This window comes from Synchiropus splendidus, chromosome 14 (assembly GCF_027744825.2).
Source record: "Synchiropus splendidus isolate RoL2022-P1 chromosome 14, RoL_Sspl_1.0, whole genome shotgun sequence".
In the NCBI taxonomy this organism is placed as follows: Eukaryota; Metazoa; Chordata; class Actinopteri; order Syngnathiformes; family Callionymidae; genus Synchiropus; species Synchiropus splendidus.
Genome location: NC_071347.1, coordinates 22,645,393 through 22,671,019, shown reverse-complemented (window position 1 = coordinate 22,671,019; position 25,627 = coordinate 22,645,393). Strand labels below are relative to the sequence as shown.

The following is a 25,627-nucleotide window of genomic DNA, read 5'->3' as shown; positions in this document are numbered from 1 at the left end:
ACCATTCCTCAACACACTGCAACAGTTTGACAACAAAGACAGGCGACACAAAAGGCTAACAATGGAACCCAGAAGGTGAAGCCAGGGAAGCATCTGCTCCGTTCTCCCACAGTAAACCACTCTTTCAGAACCTTTCTCCACCTGATCTGATCTCCTTTCTCCAACCTCACTTTCTTCATCTCTGACTCCGACTCCTGAGTCTTGACCTCGTCTGTCCTGCAAAGCTGCTGCTCTGACGTCATCGTCGTCTCCTCACTGCTGCGCTCTTCTTCACCTTCATCTCCAGAAGACTGGCACTTCAACTGCCTTCACTTCTTCATTTTCTCTCTTCCTCCTCTTTATTCTCATTCCATCGTTTTCTCTTCCATATTCTGAGAACAAATCACATCATCATCATAGTCCATGCTCTTAAAAAAATTGTTATGAAAATATACATTTTTCTGTCTCCCACCAGATGAACAATGTGCAGTCTATATGAATAATAAATATTTTCTAAATTCTGCTGCTAATAAGCAACACAATTGTGGTTCATTTTGGAGTGAAACTGTCCTGACATCTGCCCGAGAGGATTCACAATCAAACCCAAGCAGAGGGTGAGGACAGAGGGAGGGAGGGGTGAGGGTGCCGTGTCACGACCAAGGACTCCAGAAACAGGACGTGCACCATCTATGACTCACTCAATGCGTCAGTGACCCGACCCCGAGGTCGATTCTCAAGCTCCCTCCGACTCCAGCCAACAAAGGACTCCATCTGGACGTCGCACAAACTCACTGACAGCAGCTCCAGAAAACTGGTGAACTGGGTGAAGTTTGTTTGTGCTGGAGCATCCAGCTGCTTAGTCAGCCGTTTTAACATGCGCCGGCTCTTGGTGCTCCTGTCCTGGACACAGGGTCAGTGCTGCACCCTGATGTCACGGGGCGGTTCAGGTCCCAGCCGGGGTTGATCGAGGCCTGACTTCCCGCCCACAGCCACCTCATGGTGCCCGTGCTCCTCGGTGACCAACCTGACGGCCCACCTGCTGTAATGTCCCATCCCACACGGGCTCAGTCTCAGCACTCCTCCGCCAGCGTAAAGGAGACCTTGACAACTCTGACACTTCAGAAAACAGAAAGGTATCCGCTCGCACTTGATGGTATGCTCCTTCACACACTCACTGATGAACATTCCCCTTAATAACAAGATGAAGGAAACAAACCAGGAGCTCATCAGCCGCCAGGTTTTTAGGATGCAAAGTCTTGAACCGAGTTGACTCGCTGGTAGCGAACTAGTGCTGTGACGTTCCATGACCACTGAGCAACAACAGGCCATTTATCCAGCCATCAGAGAAGACGAATGAAACCCCTTTTAAACAGATGGAAGCGCTTGTCAACCTTTTAACTAGACCTTATTATTCCCCACAAATTCAACTCCTCGTCCAGTCGCGCTCCTAAAGAGATTGAGGTTAACCCGTCAGCATGTGGTGGAAGCACTAATCGCTCCGCCGTCTCGTCACAATGGCCGTGAGAAAGTCATTAGAGAGACACTCCTTCGTCCACTCGGTCGCTGCCGTCTGGAAGTTTGGCGAGAAATGAGAGCGCCGCGGGAGCTAATCACATTAAGCGGACTTGTCGGTGTAAATCCACGGCAGCAACAATGTGCGGTTGCCGGGGCGACCGTCGACGGGACACTCCAGTGACGCCAGATCCTCAATGTGGCTCCCCAGGGAAGAGGTTAGTGGGCGACGGAGCCCAAGAAGCGAGAGGTTTATGGTTAATCTAGTGAGTGTGATGAAGACCTCCATCTGAGGTCTGTGTTATTTTGGCTCACGCTGTCAGGGAGGATGCAAGTCTGCGTCCCCTCTCAGGAGGCTTGGTGGGAGAGTGGAACTCGCCGTCAGCACGGATGTCATTTTAATGTTTGGCAAGACGGAGCAGTGACGAGTCTGATGTGGAAGTCTGACTCTCCCGACATGTCGAGAGGCATCAGCTCAAGTCTCAGTCAGACGACGGACATGTTCGCGTGGTGGTTCGGCTCAGATATTGGAGGTTCTGCTTCATCAAACCTCTATTAACGCCAGTCCATTCATTTGGCTTTTACTCCCAAAGGTCACTGAATCTGCCTTCCTGACTTGACACACAAAAAAATGAAAAAACTCCACGGGGGAAAACCCGAAATTAGCCACGTTATAACACATTTTAAGATACACTCTACATTCCTCTTCCTCCGATGGTCACATCAAGCAAAACATGGACCATAAAGGGGGCGAGGTCAAGCTCCATTCATCTGTTTTCTTCATGGAGTGGAGTCGCAGAGGCAGCAGCAATGGACAGAGGCCCAGACTTCACTCTCTCCAGCTCCCTGAGGAATTCCCATGTTAGGGAGACATCCTGACCTCAGATGTCTTCTCCAGGAGGAGCAGAGTCCTAGTCTCTCCTGGATGGGTCCAAGCAGACAAAGCTGGTGACCACAGGTGAGAGGAGAAACCCACTAATCAGTGGAGAACTTGAGCAAAGTGAGCGTCTTCTGGCTCAGCTCTTCCTTCACCTCATATGTGAAGACACTGCATCTTCATAACTGCATTACTGGTCTCAAGGATCTCTAGCACAAAGCGAATGACTGAAGCACTGGAGGGAGCTATGTTGGACCACCAGTCATCTATGACACTGCTCTTCTCGGCTGGAGATGAAAACGGAGCACTATACAGCCGCAGACTTGATGGTGAGCCGGTGGTGCAGCTTCACCTGGACTCGTGAAGTGAAAGCTGACCTCTTACTTTGTCTCAATTCTCCGGAGGGGTTCAGACCTGACGGGACTTTTTAAAGTAGAATGTTTCCAGGAGAGACGATGAGGTGGCTGGTTCTTCATCATACAACCTTGTAAGCTCGTGACTGTTTCAGCGATAAATTCTGGAACAGTTTATCATGCCTCCAGATTTGTTATCATCACAGTCGGAGGTCGGAAAACAACTCTGCCGCGGAGCGTGACTGGAAAACAAAGCGATCGGCTCCAGCAGACTCCTTCGGTCTAAAGGCTCCGTCAGTAAATCAGCACGCTCAGGTAACACTGGATGTAGCGCTTCATCTGTGAGGCGGAGGCTGCATGTTGTCGTGCGGGGGACGAGGCTCAAAACATTTTAGGAGCTCTTGCTGGAAAATCCATCAAGTGCAAAGAGCTAGAAGACAATCAGCGCGAGGCGAGTCCGATGAGGAGGAAGTAATGTGAACAGCTGCTGGAGCGAGCTGGCTGCAGACAGTGTGCCCTTCTGTGGGAGAGTGGCTCATGCCCTTTGTGTCCTGCCTCCCATTTGACCCCCGGGGGGCGGGGGGAGCACTTTTCTGCCACAATAGGTGGTTTGACTTTTTCAAAGCAGTCGCCGTCTCACAAAACGCAGAGGAAAACTTTATGGCACTTGCCTACGTCTGCCTTCCATTTCCTGATTTCACCCATTCACGCGTCCTGTCAACCCTCCAGCTGTCGCGCAATAAGCCAAACAGATATTGAGTGTGAGACTGAAGCTGCGACATGGACTCTACATTCCCACATGGTGACGTCACGTAGACATCACTGACGGAATAGGTCCGTACTAGTGTCTATGCTAGTGACAACCAAGGTTCACCCAGGAGAGGCTGCTCCCCCTCAGAGGCCAGTTGAGGTGACTCGGGCATCTTGGTCTCCTGGAACACCAGGCCATTCCCAATGTAGGAGAGGAAACTTTGGGCCTCTAAAGAAAAGAAAATGGTTTCGGATGGCTGGACTTTTACGCTGGGACTACCTCATCCTGATGGCTAGCAAGCGTCACAGCGAATGAAATGATACGAATATTAGAGTATCTAGGAGGATCATCCCAACTGCGACGGCAGCGAAGCTTCACACCCTAACAACCTGTCCCTCCAGGAATTTTTAACTGCTGCAACAATAGAATGTTGGCTGTAGAGGGTCAGAAACAGCCTGGAGAGAGACGGATCTGGAGGTCGGCCATCTTTGTTTACGTCCGCCCGTATAGTGTTCGGGTGTCGCTGCACTAGTTCCTCGACTGCTTCCCCCTATTCTACATTTCAGTCATGGGAATATGGACATTTGGGAATCACATCCAAATTCCGACCCTTGGCGGCCATATTTGTGGGCAAATTTGAGTGTTTGGCGTCGCACATGACTTCATCTCAACAAGGAGGGATGGAATATGATGCTGCGCTGAGGGCGGGGCGAAAGGAGACTAAGGTCAGTTAACCACCGCTTAGACCTGTTAAGGGTTGAGTGGAGGGTGGAGCCTATCCCAGCAGTCATGGGGCGAGAGGCGGGAATACACCCGGGAGTGAGCATGTCTTTGGGCGGTGGGAGGAAACCAGAGTACCCAGAGAAAACCCACGCACACACAAGGAGAACATGCAAACTCCATGCGGAAAGGTGGTCCGAATCCGCAACCTTCTTGCTGCCACTGTGTGATGGTGGAATTGGCGGGAAAGTCGCGGTGATTGGACAAAGTTACAGCGCCTCGCAGGACGCACGCAGATTGGAATTTCATGAATAGTTGTGATCGCAACATGGCCATCTCCTGGAGGGAGTGAATCAGGGGCAGAAATTCACCTGAGCTCTCCCGGGGGTGGGGGGCGGCAAAGCACAGTTGGGCGTCACAAGGAAAAGGGCACCACACAAAACAGCCCATGACAGAGTTATGTCTCCAGAGATTAAACCAGCTGAGCAAACAAGAGCCTCCCCAAAACAGAGTTGCTCGATAGTCTGTTGCCCGTGGTTACCAAATCTGCACACACAGGCTCACGCAGTTCCACTGCGGGTCACTGAGGTGTTTTAGAAACAAGAAAGTCGGCGCGGGTGTCCATTAGCCCGACGTGAGCTGGGATGTGGGTGAAGTATCATTTCGTGGGTTTGTTTGCCTCTCCCACTCGATTCAAGGCATCAGTCAGAGGCTTGTGAGTTTGAGGCGCTCGGCGGGCTGACCCAGGTGTGTGTGTGTGTGTGTGTGTCGTGATTTCACGCAAGTCTAAGCCTGTCTCATACACCCACCCCTCTCCACACACACTCCTACTACAACATTCCACAGCGGCCTCATCCAAATACACAACGCTCCTTCTACCTCACATTCCGGAGGCGTCACAACGCAAACACGCACACTGGCACATTTCATCCAACAAAAAAAAAAAAAAGAGCGAGAAAACAATGAAATCTCTGGAATCTTTTTGAGCTTCTCCATTCTTCTATTTTTACTTCCAGCCTCCGTCCCTGCTCCACTCAGACCCCCACACTCCTCCTCGTCCTCCCCCACTCCCTCTGTTCTTGTCTTGGCACGTCAGGATGTTCTTGAGAAATTGTTGTGTACTCGGGCCGGTTTGTACGACAAGTCCACCGAGGAGGAAGCAGGATCCTGCTGAATAATGCACTTCCAGAGTGTCGTCGAGTTGATGGAGCCAGACAGAAGAATTCACGTGGCAAATTTCCATCATCGAAGCACAGCGCAGGGCTTTCTCACCCTCCGACAGCGCGGCACCCTCACCCTGCAACTCCCCTTCGACCCTTACCTTCATCAGCTCAACACCCCCACCTACCTCAGCTTCCCAGCTGTACTTCACAAACCACAATCCTACACGACACTACCTGCTCTCCATTAGCTCAGCTTCCATTCACGTTTCTGATCTACCATGTCCATCAAAGCGTAACCATTCATACCACGCAACCTGGCCTAGCTTACCTTATCCTCGCTTACTCTCCAAGACTCCGACAGTGCCCCTGTACCGCACCCATCTAACCCCATTGCACTTGATCGGCCTGTCACACTCTCCACCAGTCTCAATAAAGTGCACTGAAGTTCATCTAAACACTTCATTCTGCTCCCCAAACTACTTATGTCAGGATACCTCACTTCGAACACCTGACTACAACTTCTAAAGACCTAACTTCATATCTCACCCAGTCTTCGATGACTTCATCCCACCTGAGCCGACACGCTGCATCACACTCGACACTGGCGCTTCCTTGCTAACGGAGCTCACCTATCCTTACGCAAATGGACTTGAAACAAACTCAAACACTGGCTCAGTGACTTGATGTGTTGTTTTTGTGTGGGTTAAACCAACACCCACGATCAAGGCAAAACTCCTAACTCAGCTGCAGTGGGACAGTTCCCAGCTCGCTCTGTTCACGCTGACTCATGAAATCTTTCATCCGCGGACAACCACTATTGGCCCAAAGTGAACACACGACAATGGTGTTTTGAAGAACTGAAACACCAATGATTCGGTGGAGCTCAACATGAACGGCCGGGTGCGTTTGTGAAACAGCCTGTGTTAACACGTAAGACGATTGCAGTCATTTTGGTAAACACTCGAGTCACATGACTGGGTGGCTGCGGCGAGTGTGAGCTAAGGCGGCGATGATCCCGGCTGAAGAATTCCTGCCCGCTGGCTGCGACTACCAGCAGAAACAACAGGAGGAATTGTGTAGCCCCGGGGCACATGACTCACGCAGGTGGGCGGGGCCTCGCAGCAGCTTAACCTGTCTGCTGACAGCAACTCGAGAGTGGCCCGCAGATACAGCACGGCTGACTGCTTCAGTTCAGCTGCGGCTCCGGGTGGAGAAGGGGAAGCGAATTCTAGGATCTCTCCCGCTGTAGCGTAAAATCTTACAGATGCTGGACGTACACTTCCAGCATGGACAGGTGACGCTTTGATATCGCAGCACTGTGGGAAAGCCTCGGAGCCAGCGCAACAAAGACCCTGCCCCGCTGTTCCCAGAGGAGTCCACACCTGCCTGCACCTGTGGTTAAGAGTTTTGCAAACCAGCACTTACCACAGGGAGACAAAGGCTGACTGACCCGCCCTCTGGGCAGCGCACATGTCTGTCATTACAGCTTATCTTTATGTTTCAACGCTGGGACCACTAACAGCATATATGTGTGCGCTGAACGTCCTTCGCACTGTTACATGCTTTGAAATGTCTTGTGATTCAAGAGTTCCATGACATGTGAAGGCAGGTGGGCAGGGCGTGTTGTGAGTGCCATCCAGGTATTTACAGTCCACAGCCTCTGACGACGCGCAAGCATGCGAGGCCCGGCGCGGTGTGAGTGTGGCAACAAAGCCGGGCGTGTAAAGTGGCTTCACAATCACAGCGGCGTCAATCTTGGCGCTGGTAAACGCTGACACTTTCATCACTCACATAAATCCGAGGGGAAGGCAGCAGCTGAGGTCGTGCTGTTGACTCACCGCGCAGCAAAAACAGCCACTGATTCATCGTAGCGGCGGGTCGAACGCGAGGCCCGCGGACAATCAGCCGGGCTAGCAACGTTTGTTTTAGCATTATGAGACATCAGCAAGAAAGATTTGGACGGAGTGATTCACGGAGCGTAAACTTTTCATCTGACCTACTTACAGAGGCTTTTAAAAGGGATGATGTTATGGAGGAGCCGTCAGACTCCGCTCTCACAATGAGGACAAGAAACTTTCAGAGACAAACCCTAGCTTGTAGCAACAAACTCAGCGAGTAGCATTGACAGCACTAGCTTGCTGTTATGCAATAAAAGCCAGTGGATTTGTGCTACAACTAAATGAAAGAAAAATGTACTATTTTTATCTGTAATTTTCTTCAACGCTCGAGATAAACAGGACAAATGGACGCGGACATTCCACAGCGTGATTAGAGTCATCTGGACCAGTGTGTCGAGCTCAACATCCACGGATGCCAGCGTCCTGAAAGAGCTCAGGAACAAGAACGAGAAGTGACGGCTAAAGCTCTCTCAGGTGCCCGTGGAATACCCGCTGAGCCTGGTGCTGTCTAGGTCAAAGGTCAACCTCTGCTCTATCAAACTCCACCAGACTCGACACAACAACAAGTCCTGAGTTGATTCAGACAATCTGCAGCGGCAGGTAAACCTTCATGAGTTTGAACGTCACCACAGCGATGCGTGAAAGGCTCCGGCCAAATGGTACTTCTATTGAAAGGTCATAATTGTTTCCCACACTTTACCCAACAACAATGACAACTCTGCTAACTTGACCTTGCCTGTAACCTGGTTGCCCGTCTTCAACCGACCTCCTTAGGACTTCTGCAAATCTTGCAAACCCTTTTCCACGCAGCCTCCAACCTTCAATATCTAACTTTATTTATCAAACAGGCTAGGATTTACCGTTGCTAACGCTAGCGCATGTTGGGCTGCTACATATTTGTTAGCTTCATGGGATCAGACTGAACCCAGACGACACCAGGCACTGAAGACCCGGAGGTACTGGCTGTTCCGGGTCGACACGACGTTCTGAGCGCCGTGCTCAGTCACAGTGCTCCGACATGCCCGAGTCGCCATGACTCGACTCCTAAAATATCCAAACAGGAGAAAATAAAGACCCCGGAGTGGCTGTCGACTGCACCCGTGACTTGGCGGCCGACCCCACCTCTGAGCCTCTGACCCCGGGGGTCGATGAAGACGGCTGGTGGTGCTGTGTGATCGGTGGGGGGTGGACGGAGCCAGAACAGCCTGGGGGTCTGGGAGGTCAGCGGGTGTGTGTCCAGGAGATCACAGGCGGGGAATTCCAGGCGTACACTGGACTTCTGTGAGTCAGCGTGTGAGTCAGGGGCCGTGTCGCAACAGAACCAGGATCCAATGGACAGGAGCTCTCACTCTGTCGTCCCTCATACCGGAACAATAACAAAATATCTCTGACATTGTGCTTAACTTCAAATCCAAGAATCAATGCCACAATTTATTCCGGCCCCAATAAAGGAAACATTCCATATCAATTACGCGGCACTTACTGGCGGGTAATTGCTCCACATCCCTCCAGACTCCCAGACGTAGACGACGGCAGACTTCATTTTTATCAGCCAGTGCTTAAACAGTTTGGCTTCGACTGCAGATTCTATCTTTAATTCCTCACGACAATTATGCCGTCTGCATGAGCACCTCTAAATGCAGGCCCTAAACCAGAAAGGTGTAATTGCTACTGCAGAACATTCCGTCCTGAGACTGTGGCACAACACCAGGCCAGACTGTGATGTTCCTCGCAGAGGAAGACGCAGCTCCTCAGAACAGACATGGTGAAGGACACGCACAACTACACCTCTCAGTGCGAGGCGTGGGCAAAGCTACAGCAACAGTGACAGAGCTGAAGGCCGATCGCGGGGGCAGCAGCTGCACTACAGCCGTCTACGCTTCCCTCTCCTACCTTCCTGTTCCCAGCTCAACTGAGAGGAATGATCCTGGGGTCTCCCCAGTCGAACACTAATCCCAGACATGACGCCTGAGCCATCCTCAAACTAGAGGACTCTCTAGTCGACAGCGCAGTGTTCGACAGGAAGGTGAGTTAGTTAGCCCGTCTTTCTCCTCTACCGTCCTGAGGAGCGGTAGACCAGGGTCAGCATCAGTCAGTGAGTGGGGCAGGAAAGAGGCAGCGAAAAGTGAAAGTAGAGCTTCACAACAGCCTGGTCTCAAACCTGGTCTACAAAATACGGAGGACATTTGTAGCGAAAGACAGAAGAGTAAGACGTCCAACAACGTCCGTGGATGTGGAGGTCATGAAGGTGGGACAGGAGGGTGAGCAAGACTCAGGTCTAGTCAGACGACTCAGATGGGAGGTGAAAGAAGAAGAATGCTGGCGTTTAGAGACCTGAGGAGGCTCCATGGTGCCAACATGGACCTCACGTCTCCTGGCCTCTGCAGTCAGACCTCACTTCGTCCTCTGCAGCCGTGTCCTTCCGTGAACCCCCGTTTTCCTGAATTAATAAAAACTTCCTGCACTTTTCCTCGGCTCCGTTCTGTCCCATTTCACCAGAGCGGCTCACTCCTCCGCTGATCGCCATAAAACCTTCATTTCTCTCCATTTTCCTCTGAGTCAGCACAAAGACGGCCGCGGCTCCCTCCTTTCTTTCGTGCTCCCTGAAGCCATAAACCTCCCCGACTCTAAAGTCCAGGGCGGCTCACGATTGATGGCAGTTTGCTGAGCATTTCTTTATAACATGTTAGACTTTGACACAGTGTTGTGCGACTGTGGCCGGCGAGGACGACCTGCGCTGCCTGGACTTTTATTTTGAAGAAAGAAAAGTGTCAGATTTGTCCTTTCGGTCACCTCACATTCCGAGACCAGGCAGCGAGGTCTCCCAGTGTGTGTGGACTTATAACACTTTACCACACACAAACACACACAACCCTGCTGAGAGTCAACAAAAGGTAGGAATCCACAAAGAAAATGTTAACTCCAGTCTCCCTCTCCTCCCCCTTCACATTCTACTTTCTTCACTCCCCCCCCTTTCAGTGCACAGCTGGGGTGTAGCGGCATTCTCACACACACACACTCACACACACACAGACAGACGGCCGGCCGAGGAAGTGTCTCACAGTCTTCCACACTCACCAGATAGTTCATGATGTCGCGGCTTTAGCGAGGCCACAGTGGAAACTCTGAGGGAGCTGGGCCCCGGCTGGACGGATCGGTCCCTCGCTTTAGATCCCAAAAGCGTGCCCCCCCCCAGTCCGCCTCCTTCCTTCCTATCTCCACTCCTTCTCCTCTGGTTCTGGTCAGTGGTCGAGCTGATCCCGATGCATTCTGCCACTCTGTGATCTCACAGAGCAGGAATGACACTACTGCTTGGCCCACTTACTTCCACCCCACTCTCCCCTCACTGCTCCCTCCCTCCCACTCCCCCTGGCTCTCTGGGAGGAGTGTGTAACCCGACACGTCACTTCCTTATGGATCTTCCTCCTCTGTCCAATCTGGGGGCTGCACAGCCATGCTTTTCCTGCACACGCTCTCCCTCCCCCTGGCTGCCAGAGTGTGTCACTACACTGGGGAACACTGCACTTCTTCTCCACAAGCTAATGATGAAGATGGGGTGAAGTGAGTGAGCTCCTTTTTTGTTAAAAGTTCACTTCATTGTGTTTCATTAGAGGTTGTTTTCAAAGACAAATTAAGTGATTATTTCTTCATATAATCCAATTTTTTGATGACCTCAACTCAATTGGAGCGTGAGAAAAGCAGACACATTGTCAAAGGACTGTGGTGAAGAAAGAGCTGAGCCAAAAGACTAAGCTCTCCACCGACCTCTGGGTTTCTCCTCTCACCTGTGTCACCAGCTTTGGAGTGACCCACAGAACAAGAGTTTATCTGCCTCGACTGTCTCAGAGAGAGAAGCTCAGTCATCCAGGGGAGACTCAGAGTAGAGCCTGGACTGGATGCCTCTGAGTCTAGTGAGACGCTCAACTGGGAGGAGGCCCAGGGCAGACCCAGGACGCACAAGTCTCTTAGTTGACCTAGAACACCTTGCTTTTGCCCTTCTTAACTTTGACAGCTGCCCCCTCGACCCAACCTTGGACAACCATGTCAAAATAGACTTGTGTTTCCACGCAGTTCCAGTAAACCCAGGGGACATCACACAATAGAAACCTGCATGTGAGACCGCGCACATCAGCACACACACCGAGTGTCCACTGGCGAGTCACCGCCTCAGCTTGTCCTCTGATATTTGGAGAACAGGAAGCAGATTGTGCCAGACGCTGACCTCCACTGGTGCCAAATCTGCAGCTCCACATTCCACACACCTACTCGTCACCCTCGCTGACCTGGCCGCTGCCCCCTCTGACCCGCAGGCTCCACAACAACGGCCTCTGTCACACGCTCGCGCTGACAGCAAGAAACAAAGGCATCATTGAGGGACTGTAGGTCAACAGGAATCTGAACATGGAAATATCCCTTTAACTCTTCTGCTCCACAGACTCCTGAGTGTCGCTGCTTTGTCCTTCCCAAATCACAACAGTGAGCAACAGCGCCCCCCACAGTATTCTTTGATCCTTCACATGTTTTAGCCACAAACCAGAGCAAATGTTGTCGTATAGTGGAACAGCTCTGTGAATGGCTCGGTGATGGTCAACGGCTCTGGATGAAACAATCTAAATCACACCTAATGGCTCAAACAACAGACCATGATGTTAGCTGATGACATGGTGACTTGTGGGAAGCTGGAATTTGATGACTTTGCCTTTGATGGCGGAAAAAAAAGAATGCAATTATTACAACAATTTAACCATGTTTACGTCGACTTGGAGGAATACGTTCAAAATCTTAAAATTGCTTTCTAGAACACAGACTTTTTTTTATAAGTTCCCATAACATATTTCAAAATTCAGATTTGTTTGAGCTTCCTATCAAAGAAAGTCGTCTCATGCTTGACACTAAAAGTGGGTTATCAACTTCACACATCTGTCTTCGTTTCAATTATTCACGGTCGCAGCCTCGGCAGACGAAGAAAACATCGTCTGCCCCGACGTGTAGACAAAAGCAGCCATTTATATCAACATTGATAGTACGACGATTTCAGCTGCGTAAATTAGTCAGGATTCCGCTCCTGAGTCAATAAAAGATGAGCTCACACTGAGCGTCTCTGTTCCGAGGGGGTTCATCATCTGGTTCGTAGAGGTAAACCTGGTACGACACTACCTCCAGTTCGGAATTTTCAGTCTTTCCCTCACAGTCCTTAGCATGGTAATGGAGAGTTACTTCAGTGGTCAAATTCAGTTTTCTTTGGTTTTGACCGACAAAATGGATGAGATGTCATTGCATTTAAGGCAGACTTGTTGTCACCTAGAACTTCATAGCCATATTTGATTTTATTTGTATTTTGTGGGGGAGACATTAAATTTTTCTTTGTGTTGCCACAAAAATAATAAATGATGCTAAGAAAATAGATATTAATATAATAGCAATATGCAATACATTATTGTAATCATTATTATAATTTCAAAAAACGATTTAAACATGTTTTAACCTGTCAGTGTGTGGTGGCTTTGGTGAAGCTAAATGTCTATACAGGTATTTCTTTTCTAACTTTCACTTCACTTCATTCATACTATTTTGACTTTTCTTATTTTTATTATTTTTGTACGTCGCCTCCAGCGATGTGACATGTTGGCGAGCATATTTTGGAAGCAGATTTATTTTCAGGAATCCTTTCTCAGAGGTTGCAGCCTTTATATGAGATCGCTGCTGCAGTTGAGGGGAATCAATTTTGAATAACAACTTCATTGTCGGAGAGAACGGGGTCTCTCTCCTGAAGTGTCTGGGTGAGGATGATGACGACTGACTTGACCTCAGGCTAACGGAGAGTTGCACTCTTCTGGGACGTTCAGTATGAAACGATTGACTTATTCAGCAGCCGAAACATGACTTATTTATCGAGCAGCAACTCTAAACGTGGGGGAAACGCTGGGCTGTTTCCCGCTGGTCACTTGAAGACAGGCTGAGATGAAGCCGTCGCGGAGGTGGTTCCTCTTCAGGATCAAAAGTGTCGGCTCGTCTCCCCTCCACAGCTTTAATCGACCTCTTCACGCCGTCCAGCAGCTCGCTGCCGTCGAAATTAGAATCTCATCACATCTAAATAAAAGACCAATCAGGCGCTGACATTCTGGACGGCTGGCGTCCGCCGCTCGCCTAATCGGACTCCGTTTCTACCTCAGTTCTCATGGTTAATAACTCCATTAACCCCTGTCAGCTCCTGCCGCGGACGCGCCGGCGCTGGTGAGGCGTGGTGTGTGTGTGAGATGCTGCTCATCATAAGCATGTTTGCTGGCAGCCAGCAGAGACATGGAGGCTGCTGGAGGATGAAGCAACACAAAGGCGTGTTACTCTGTATTCACCCAGCTGTAGCCAGTGGAGGTCCAACAACCAGTGCCTGCACCCCATCCCAGCCACCAGGGGGTGAGAAGAGTGGACAGACCTCCAGTTCAAACTTATGATATTGGGGCCTCAAACTTGAGGTTGGGGGCCACATGTGGCACTGCACATGGTGTTTGGTTATGTCGCAGCAGACTCAGGCACAAGAACCAAAAAACAGTGGAACCTTTTGGCCAGCAATGCATGCTGGGATGCCTGAGGCCAGGAGCTCCACAGAGCATCACATGAAGAAAACCGGATGAGGTTCAGTAGTTAGTCTCCCTGTCAGCGCTGCATGCTGGGATGCCTCATAAATCCAACACACTACAATCACTGCGAGCCCCATAGGTCCGTGAGAGCCCATCAGGGATGAACTGGTGGGGCGGTTCCTGCAGCCAAGTACATCACACTTCTTCAAATCCAGTCACATTGCACAGAGAGAAGCGCAGCAAGTCAACAACTGAGCCACTTTCTTTCACTTTCTGTCCAAGTCTGACCACCACAGCAAGCTAACAGCGGCTTCTTGCTAGCACAGTAGCGCACCGCAACGTGCCACGATGTTGCGTGATGCCAGAGATACTAATGACATTCCTGTTCAAGTGAGGAACGTCTGGGCAACATGAGCCGCACTTGGGCGGAGAAAGTCCCCAACAACAGCCCCACTATGAGTCTGATGTCATCGCTTCACTGAGGTCGGAGGTCAGGCGGGACCAACCATGCGACTGGTTGATTAAATGCCTCCAGGGGTCGTCACACAAACTCAGCTCCCTCTCTCCTCACAAGATGGAATTCAGCTTGTTTCCTTACAAGAATCTCACAGAAGAAATGATTCGACAGAAAACCGCTGCTGGTGATTTTGAATTGCTGCTGGCTACACGGTGCACCGAACGAATGAAGCGGTTCCTGAGAAGCTTCATTCGTGACATTAGGTCAGATGCTTTAAAACTCCACATCAGAGCTCCATTTTTTTATTTTTCTTTGTGTTTCCACAAAAAAAACCATAAATGATAATAAATAAAAATACATATCAATAGAATAGCAATACACAATACATTATTTTAATCATTATTATAATTTAAAATAACTATTTCAAAGGGTGCAGTTTCTTTTGTGAAGCGAAATATTTATTATCTTTCATTTCACTCATACTATTTTCTACATTTATTATTATCTTTTCACTCAAAATATTTTCCAGATTTATTTTCATGAATCATTTCTCAGAGGTTCCAGCCTTTATGTGACATAGCTGTTGCAGGTGAGGGGAATAAATATTGCCGTCGGGACATGCAGGTCCAAAAAATGCAGAAGCAAAACAAGAAGGTGGACACAGAAAAATTCGTCAGATCCTTCAACGTCTGAAGCGTTTGTGGTGATCTACAGTAAACAAAGCCAATATAGAAGCCAGCTACCCTGCGATAAGAGGTGAAGACAGGGTTCTCGTCCGCGCCAGGGGCCCAACTCTAAGAATTTGATCCCAGACGCTGATACTCAACTCCTACACAACAGTTCTCCTAGCGTTATTTGGGGTTTAAATGATGGCTGCAGGAGACGGTCAGTGAGAATGAGGGTCTGACCAAGGGCGGGGACATATTTGTAGCTTCGTGGCGGCTAAAAAAAAATGCCCAAAATGTGAAGATCAACATCAGCTTCCATTGTTGTGAAGTGCTGACATTTTGTCAGGAGTCAGTCAACGGCGGGGAAAGGGTTTTGCTGAGGCAGCCACCAGGAAAACATGCACTACGAGCTTCTTGAACTTAAGTGTTGGCAGAACAATGTCATCTCGCAAGAGGCATCTGTTATAGTTTCTTTGCTTGAGTTTCAAACTGGGCACATCTGACTGTCTGCAAAACAAGGGAGGGTCCACGCACGCTGCTAATCTGTGGAAAGCCGCGACACTTCACAGGCGCAGCCACCTCTCTCTCTCCAGAGACCTTCCCTGGCTCTTCTGGAGGGAGACCTTCCTCTGAGTCCCATCCTTCCCTCACCCATGAACCAAAGCTCAAGACCAACCAGGACAGAACATTCCCACAGTTTCCCAAGCTCCTCGACGCTGTTCCCCGTCCCGGCTGTCTCACAGCTACAGTCTGCGTTTGCTGTTGTTTGTACAGAACAGTGGCAGAGCTTGGACCCTGACATCCCTCACACATCACATCGACTCCAGCGAGACAGAAAATACCGTCACATTATGAAGCAGCCACAACAAAAGTCTCCATCATGGAGTTCCTCTTCTCTTTGTTATCAGCTCGGATCTTTTCATTACAACACGGCGTGAATACGTCCCATTCAACGCACAGAAACATCCATTCAGAGGCCGCCGCGCCGTTATCTCCGGCGAGGCGACACGCCGGAGGCGCGAGGCTTTTCCCTAAGATGAGCCCGATACCAAGATGGCAATGTTATCTCCAAAAATGAACAATATTCCAGGACAATGAGCTAGGAGACGTTCAGAAATAAGGCCGACTCGACGGCAGACTCGGCTCCATGTGGCGGTGATGAAGATCAATAACGCGAGGGACCTGGACAAGCCAAGCTCAGTGAGAGCAGAGAGAAGACACAAGGTTCCGAGGTTCAAGGACGGGTCTGGTATCCATCATACTTTGTTTCATTCAAGCTAGCACACTAGATTGTCAAGTCTGGCATGACGCAGACAGGAGGAGATTTCACAGCACAACTCCCCGCTGAGTTGTCGTCGCTCATGTTTCCAAAAGGCCCGGGGCAGCAGAGGCAGGACGGGGACCTTCAGAGGCAGGAACACGCTCCTCATTCTCAGAGTGACACGGGATCAGCCAGTCCAGAGGCCACGCTTTGTTGTGCGCTTTCTGACAATTGGCTCTTTGAAGGAGAGGCGAAACGACAGCCGCTGAAGGAAACATCGCACGAAGGGGAGGGGAGATTCCAGGCTGGCGCTCACAGCACCGCGCTGGCCTGCCACAGTCCGAGCAGGAGCTACGCCGCTTCCTTCAATGTTGCCACGAAACAATTTGATAATGTCCTGATGCTTACCAAACTGAAACCAAAACTAGTCATTGTACATTTCTCAACATCGATATATTTATTCTGTCAGTATTTATTTTAAAAATACATTTGGACATTAAAAAATGTTGTCTAACCCTTAAATATTTCTAAGATATCCATTTTCCTGCCATGGAAACTACTGACAATAAAATCAGTAATTAGTAATACTTATAGTAATAATTAGTAAAAAAGCAATTTCTTCATATGATATTCTTACAATTTTTCAAAACGTATACTTTTTTATATTTAAAAAAAAATGACACATTTGAATTCAAATATTTTTTAGGGACTATTTCATTGAATTTCTGCCATTCGTGGCGTCACACACGTCTGGGTTAGTAAGCATCAGTCACGTCATATAAATCTTCATACGTCCGACTTTAACACCTGACATGCACTGAAACACACGAGTCACGGCAACTCCACGTCACTCCACACCCCTCCAGTGTCATTAGTGAAGAGCAGCCCATGCTCGGGTACCTACCTCTGCCTGTGGCGCCCCCTTCAGGCAGCCAAACATCCTACAGAACACCTGAAGGACAAGGGAAACACTTGAGTGTTGGAGCAGCAGCAGCAGCAGCAGCCGTCATTTATCATTAGAAATCTGCCCGTCTCTCTCGCGCTCTTGATAACGGTCACCATGGCAACTGAGCCAGAAGGGTCAGGAAATGATCTGGATCTGTTTGCTGATACCACACGGGCGGTAAAAGTCAACACATGGCGGGTGAAACGAGAAGGAAGCTGCAGTCCAGTCAGCTCGGTCGGCGTAAAGATCACACTTATTTTAGTGTTTAAAAACTGAGCAGAAACCATGGGTGACAACAGAAGGGCTGCAGGGGAGCTTCTAACTTGGAGATCTGATGTTCAGATCCAGTCATGAAATGGAGGCAATAACACCAGCCACCTGAGGGGAAGAGCAGAGAGTTCTGCTCCTGCAACATAACAAACATGGTGCCGAGAACCAGGCTGAACTCAGGAACGGACAAGACGACGCAGAAGAACATGACAACAGAGGCTGAGCGTTTGTGATAAACTACTCCGCTGTGGAGTCGGAATGGCAAGTGAAATATTGCAGGAAACAGATCCACGAAGCAGAGGAGGACAGATCCGGGCCACGCGACTCCTCCAGAGAGACGGCGGTCCCTTTATAGACCCTCAGAAGTGGAGTAGGCTAATGATGTCCTCATATAGGCGCCATGTTCTCCCGCGGCCTCGGAGCCGATACGGCAGACACGCCGACCTCTATCCCGCCGCTGACCGCTCTTTGACGGCTCCGCACGGTATCAGTGGCCTGTCGGCAGAACGCGCTGCTCAAGGCTAAATCCTTGATGCGGAGATTATAGGAGATTACTGTGGATTACAAGATTTGGTCATTACTGTGTCTCCACTGGGGCGAGATCGCGCCGGAGCAATCCGCCGCTGCAATAAGCTTCATTAGGACTGTGGCAAATAAGACCATTGTTTCGGTGTAATTCGGTGGAAACACGCAAACATACAGTGGGCTACTGTGTTTCAATGATTCAGCTGACATATTATATCTGTCTTATGAACACATACTGTATATGCAAGTTCAGCTGAAACACATGAATCAGCCTGAATCATTTTAGCATTCAGTGAAAAACAGTTGATGCTTCTACAATGTACAATTGGAATTTTTTTAGGTCACAATTTTATTTTTATATTTCTACTTAAATAATAGCTATTACGTAAATATAAATTTTGCAAAGAATAATGTTAGTGTTTAAAAATTATATAACATTTTGTCAACTGAAAAATGAAATAGTACTAAAATATACGTTAAGATTTTTCAATCAATATATTGATTTCTAATACAACCTATATACTTACCCAAAACACTACTACTAATAATAATTCTAATAATGCAATACCTGAAAGCACTAACTAACTCTGTGTAATTTAATAATAATAATAATAAAACAATTATTTATTAATACAATATTTAAATGATATTAGAACAGAGAAAATTACTAACTAGAAGAACAAGAAGAAGAAAATACATTGGTTTTAAGTAACATTTTCAAAAGAATCTTTGGCATTTTAAATACAAATTATTAAGTTAGTAATTTTGTCTGTTGAAAAAAAAAAGAAATCAAATATTTTTCACATAAAAGCATATTTGTAGTTGCTTCATCTGACCTCCTGCGTATGAATATTCTGAAGAGACAACGATCCGTCGTTGCTTCATCACCCCAGGACCCTTGGGATGCTCGTGCTCCAATAAATGAGGTGAACAACAGGACGCTTCTGTTCTTTCCTACAGTCAGCATCAGTACCGTGATGCTCCAACAGGATGAACAACTGTCTGCAGCTCTCGCAGGACGTGACAAAGCAAAGCTCAGATGTTGTTTGTGTGGATGACGGGTAAACAGACGTGTCAGTGTGGATGAGACGCAGTGACATGCCTGACCTACATGCTTATAATGGACGCCAACATCAACACTGGCAGCAGTATGTGTCCTCGCGTCAAACCGCTTCAATGTTTCTCACAGAAGACAAATTCATCAGTCAGACCAGAGGGTGGAACAACGCGAGTCAGAAAAGAAGAAACGGCTGGTAAAGAATGTCACAGAAATTTGAAGCTTCCTGGTCGCAGTAAAAAAACAAAAACAAAAAAACACCTGGACACAGCCAGTCAGGTTGGAGGTGAGAGCACCTCCAGGTGGGCGGAGCTCAAGGGCGTTGTTGGGGTGGAGCTGAGCTGAGCCAGGAGACTGCAGTAGGAATTGAGGTGTCCCTGATGTTTCTGGACTGTTGGAGGAAACCAGAGTGCCTCATGCAAACCCACATGACCACGGAAGAACGCACAAGCTACACAAACATGTCTGAAACTCAGAGTTGCGTCAAAGCTACGACGGCTGCACTGTGACTCGCTGAGATGTTGAGGTGGACCACTGGAACCAGCATTACTTTAGGACAACACACTCACTGCAGCATCAAACGTGACATGACAAACCATTGTGTATTAGCGAGGCCCAGCAGCTTCTGTTCCCACAAGCAAAAACCAACCGAAGGGACAGACAATAAACAACTGCAGAATTTCCTGGCGACGTCACGCCATTGAAGGTCAAACTGAGCCGCAGGCTACTTTAATTAAAAACATATGACTCACCAATGACATGTTTTCGCTGCATGGCGGCGGGAAACGGCGGCTTTACACTACGCTGTGGACGCTGACAGCTTGACTCTCTCACCTTTATACATCTGCTTCTTTATAATAAAAATACATCTAAAATGACAAAGGAAATGAGAAAACCTCTGCTCACAGTCTGCAGCAACAACAAGGAGGCGGAGTCTGCTGCGCGCCGCCGAGGACAGGTGTCATTGGCCTCTGGAAGGCGGGGCCAAGAGGCCGTACGAGAATATGATTGGTGGATTCATCATTCGCCCAGACACACAAAGATCATCGCGAGTAGCCGACCCATCGCCAAAATAATGAATAGATTAGTCGACGACGAAAATAATTCTTAGTTACAGCTCTAGAATTAAGGAAAAAAACAATGGGAAAAACTTGCAACAAATTCTTTCTTTTATGAAAAAGTTCAGACTCTGTCTTTACCGTCAAGGCATGAACACACACGTGCTGATTTAGTTCCTCAAGACTTTTGTAAACTCAAGGTCATAACACGTAATGAAGACAACTACGATGCAAGGTTGTGTTTGGTTGTAATTTGTTCACCATGGAACCAATCAAATCTATCCGCTCACCTCACCAAACTCACAGCCACAACAACAAAAGCTTTCATTTTAGCCCCCCTTCACAGCGCCCCCCTCTGGGATGGAGTCAAACCCCAGGAGAAGCAAAAAAGAGAGACCAGCTAATGATACAGTGGTGGAATTTCATATGTTTCAGAACGCAGGGCAATTTCCTTATCGGGCCTCTGGAATTCTGCCGGGAAACGGTCCATGCTAGCAGATCACAACAGACAGGAAACAGAGCATTCCTCCGGCCAGACGGAGCAGGAAGTGTGTGTGTGTACAGTGCGTGACACGGAGCCGAGCCAAACAGGCTTCTGTGCGTTCGCTCGGCTTGACCTCCGTGGAGGAGTGTAACTGGGTCAGAAATGTTCATGTTACGCTCCCGCTAGCACTTACGTAAGAAGAGCTCCCAGAAGCAAAGACTGTGAAGGATCCGCGTGACCATGTGGGTGATCGAGGCGGGTGAGGGTGGGCAGCTGACGGCCAAAAACGCCAGGTCACAGAGGTTTGAACTGTCCTCACTTTTGAGTGAGTTTCACCAGTGTGTTGTCAGTCATCAGCCGGTTTGGAGACAAAAACCTCAAAACCGGAGTAAACGTCGACCTCCACAAGGGGAACTACACTGGGGATGATTTAAATTAAGAAAATAACTTTCAGTTACTCCAATGTTGAAATGAAAAGGAGACTATATTGAAAATTATCTGGGAATTAACTATATAAATAAAATATCAATTCTTAAAACAGATTTAATTTCAGATCACATTCAGTTCATCACATCAACATTTAAAATGTGAAAAGTAATCACAATTAAAATAAAAATAGTTGGGCAGTGTTTTTCAGTCACATTTAAGTAAACAAAGGCCGTAATAAAGTGGCAAATACATTGCCATATAAAAGTGATGAAAACGAGTCAAGGCAGGTGACTGTGACAGTCAAGTCTGTGAAGATGGAGCCGTCCGTTTCTGCTAAACAAGCTTGGCCACGGCGAGCGCGGCAGCTTCCACACCAGCGAGCCGGGGCGAGACGGACTGGGAAGTGATGGCTATTTGCACGTCGGAGTGACGGATGTGCAGCGATAAGAGGCGCCGGGTCCGGGAGGTGGAGAGCAAATGAGATTGGGGCGCTGGAACGGAGGGAGGGGAGAGGAGCGCGCAGGCATTATTTACTGGTGGAGGAGATGATTGTGCGGGGAGGAGCTGCTGCTGCTGCTGCTGATGGTGATGATGATGATGATGATGATGATGACAGAGTCGGATCCATGCAGCAGTGTGGTGGTCATGAAGGCAGAAGAATCAGCTGACGGGGTGTTTTCACGCGCGCACACAGACGGATGGAGCGAGAGAGAGGACGCGAGGCTTCTGCAGATTTACACAGAAGCCAGTTGATCTGAGGATTGGAGGGATTCCTGCTCCCTGATCCTCATCAGATCAGTTTCCAGTCATTATAGGAGGCCAGAGTGAGCCAGTCTGAGTGACAGCAAACATGAAGCCAATATGACAGACCTCAGACCAGTGTCACTACCAGACAGATCTTCTTCTTCAACTTTCTCTTTGGGCTTCTCCCTTCAGAGGTGGCCACAGCGGATCATCCTCTGCCACCTCCCCCTGTCCTCTGCTTCCTCTTCTCTCAAACCTACAAACCTCATGTCCTCCTTCACCACCTCCATCAATCTCCTCTGTGGCCTTCCTCTCCACCTTCCAACATCTCAACATCTTCATCTGGCAATGTACTGGCTCTCTCTCTCTCCCCTCTGTACATGTCCAAACCATCTCCATCCAGCCTCTCTGACTTGGTCTCCTAAACACCTGAGCACATGTGCTGTCCCTCTGATCCCATCATCATCCTGCTCTCACTCCCAGAGAGAAGCTCAGCATCTTCATCTCTGCTACCTCCAGCTCTGCCTCCTGTCTTCTCCTCAGTGCCACTGTTTCCAAACCATACAACGTTGCTGTCCTCACCAGACTTTTGGACACTTTCCCTTTCATCCTTGCCGACACCTTTTGTCACACATCACACCTGACACTTTTCTCCAATGAATCCATCCTGCCTGCACCCGCTTCTTCACCTCTTTCTCACACGCTCCATGGCCCTGGACAGTTGAGCCTCAGTACTTCAAACCCCTCACCTTCTTTATCTCTGCCTCCTGTAACTTCACCTGTCCACTTGGCTCCCTCTCATTCACACACATGGATTCTGTCTTACTGCGGCTAACCTTCATTCCTCTCCTTCCTAAGGCAGACCTCCACCTCTCTAGCTGATCTTCCACTGGCTCCCTGCTCTCACCACAGATCACTATGTCATCTGCAAACATCATGGTCCAAGGGGCTTCTTGTCTGACCTCATCTGTCAACCTGTCCGTCACCATGGCAAACAAGAAGGGGCTCAGAGCTGAGCCTCGGTGCAGTTCCACCTCCACCTTGAACTCCTCTGGGACACAATGGAGTTCCTTCTGACCTCCTCTGTACTTCTCTATGAACACCCTCAAAGCAAACACTGCATCTGTGGTGCTCTTTTTTGGCATGAACCGTTGCTCACATTTCCAACATTAACAAAACACTGTTCCATACACTACAACACTGACCCTACATGCAGCTACAACTGTCGCACACCCTCATCATGAGGAAAATGAAAGACAACGTGAGGATATAATGAGCTGGTCAGTCATGATCAATCTCTGGAAACACGACGAATAGGAGCACCAAGGTGATCATGGATGGGCTGTCGCTGGCGACGTCGTCCTGCTGGTTGGAGCTCCAGTCAGAGACTCCACTCTGGGTACCAGGCAGATTATAGATCTCTCCTCCGTGATCACGTTACCCCTCTCTGATTTCAGCCCCCCCACCCATTGGGAACATCAGTTCAGAGGATTAATCATCCAATCAGGCCTGTGAGGACCCCACACGCTGGAGGTCAGGCACCGACCGAGGTGAGGAGGAGAGGGGATGGAGAGACGTGAGCTGTGAAGACAATCCACTGCTCTCTCGTCTCATTGAGACTGCACTGTCACAGCTGTGCTGCTTACACTGTTAGAAGACGCTACACAGATTAGCATAGGTGGCTACTCAGGTGAGCTGCTCACTTCCGATCACCAACAGACGGAAACACAGCTAGACCGACCAGGGTTCATTAGCACAACATTGCTATGCTATAAAGCTAACTGTTCTGGTGCTAACATCCTTCCTACTTGAGGCTACTGGTGGACCACAACTGGGGCCTTTCTGGTTGGGCACTCTGATTTCCTCCCACACTCCAAAGACACGCACGTGTGAATACGATGACAGCAGCCGCGACTGTGTGCATGAGAGGGATGTGAGTCGTGTGATGGACAGGAGACCACCCCACGGTGTCCCCTGGCTCTCAGTCCAAGAAGCGAGGTCACACTGCACCCCCCAAGTTGACAATGTTTTGATGTACGCTGATAAGTATTTGAATTACGCCCACTACTGCAAGTTAGCATAAAATGCTATAGGACAGGGGTGGCCAGCCAGTCGGAGGCTCAGAGCCCCATTGTTTTACTGTGTTGCTGAACAGAGCCACATGCCACAAACACGTCAGGCTGTGAGGCGTCACCTGAGCAGCTGCTCACCTGACTCAGTACAGCGGTTACAGCTCATCCCTGTGTGTCACCAGGTTGCTGCTTCACGTCCGGCGTACGTCTCTTGTGCATGTATTTTTAAAATCCATCCATTTGACCCTGATCCTCCAGGAAATATCAAGCGGCGTAGATAGAAATGTGGGCGCCATTGACTTGACTCCTCTATGTTTGGACGTGGCTCCTGCCACCAACAACGTGGCCCCGGTCTGTGTGTGTGTGTGAGCCACGCTGCAGACTGGAGCGTCTCATCTTCACTCCACTGAATTCGACGGACCTCACCACCATCAACAGTGAGTCACAGGTGAAACACATGTCAGACCTTTAGTTGAGGGAAGGACAGAGTCAAACGTGGAACTGAGTCCTGTCAGTGGTGTTGATGGTGGATCTGAGGACGCTCCAAGTCTGAGGACCGCGACTCTGCTGCCATTGAATGGGGGGGGCTTGGCACAGGCGCAAGTCTTCGACCAATATCGCTGGAATAGCTCTGTCTTTTCCGACTAATTTCCGTGGCTCATGAGGCACATGAAACTGGGCCAGGGGTGACCAGGCCTGCTGCAGGATGCTCAGCTTCACTTAAAAATAGTCACTTCTTTTCACGGTATTTAAAGTATTAGTGAGTGTGTGCTCCGTTCTAACACTGAAGTTCAGTACACAAACACAACTAATCCTCTGTACCTCGATTTCACAACGTAGCAGTGATGCTAACACAGTTGATGCGCCACTCCAGTCAGTCACCAAGCGTGTCTTTGAGTGGTGCACGCATGAGGTCCATATAAATGACCCGATGTGTTATCGTCATGGCGACGCACGTCATCACAACACAAACGTGGCGAGCAGTGAGTCCGCAGCACTGGAGCAGACAGCCGACGCCTCATTATCCTTCATACAGTGATGGCAATCGATCGGCTGTTGACTGATGTGTGTGTACTTAGCAACACACACACGACTGACGGCAGCATCTATTAACCGTCTCCGTCCACCTGTCCTTATGTCACGACACACGTGAACGTGCACACACACCTATACGTGGCTGACACAGCGAGCACCCTGCTGTTGCCCCTGGCAACACGACGTAGAGCGACGAGGGAAATTGAGATGCCAGGTGTGTGTGTGTGTGTGTGTGTGTGTGTGTGTGTGTGTGTGTGTGCCACAATGAGGATAAGGGATTCTATTTCTTAGCGGCGATGATTAATGTGAAAGTGGAAAGCTTTGCAATCACACACACATACACACACACACACACCACTGGCCGAGCAGTCCCTGAACGTTGCATCAGGAAACCCCACGAGCCTGTTATAGGGAAGAGGTGGATGTACGTGTGAGAGCGTGTGTGAAAGAGGGATAAACAAGGACAATATCCACTCAGCTGTATAGATGAACGCAAAGACCTGCGCACGTGAGCAAGCACTTCAGCCTTCATGAAATATTAAAACGGAATGAATGTATACAGCTGGATACACACACACACACACATATTTGCAATAATCAATCCTGCACTGCACCAGATTATACGCGGCACATTAAATCTGATTTCTCGAGCAGCAAACCGACCGAATTTCGGCACTGTGACTTTGAAGGTCAGCACTAGATGTAAACGATGGTGGCGCACCGAGCGCCAAAGAGCTGCCATGCTTTCAGAATATTCATCTCTGAACAGTGAAGTGTAAACATCAAAACA

At 49.0% G+C, this 25,627-nt stretch overlaps 1 protein-coding gene across 2 annotated transcripts in view; it reads right to left on the bottom strand.

The window, feature by feature from the left end:
• bcar1 (BCAR1 scaffold protein, Cas family member) overlaps positions 1-25,627 on the bottom strand; it is a 41,518-nt gene that overhangs the window by 11,815 nt on the left and 4,076 nt on the right. Inside the window, exon 1 of one of the 2 annotated variants that reach the window (XM_053885374.1) lies at positions 10,332-10,572. The exons of the other annotated variant lie outside the window; for it this stretch is intronic. Coding sequence (XP_053741349.1) covers positions 10,332-10,343 — 12 coding nt within the window. The 5' untranslated portion in view covers positions 10,344-10,572. Of the gene's footprint in view, positions 1-10,331; positions 10,573-25,627 lie in introns of those variants that run through there. 2 annotated transcript variants of the gene reach the window in all.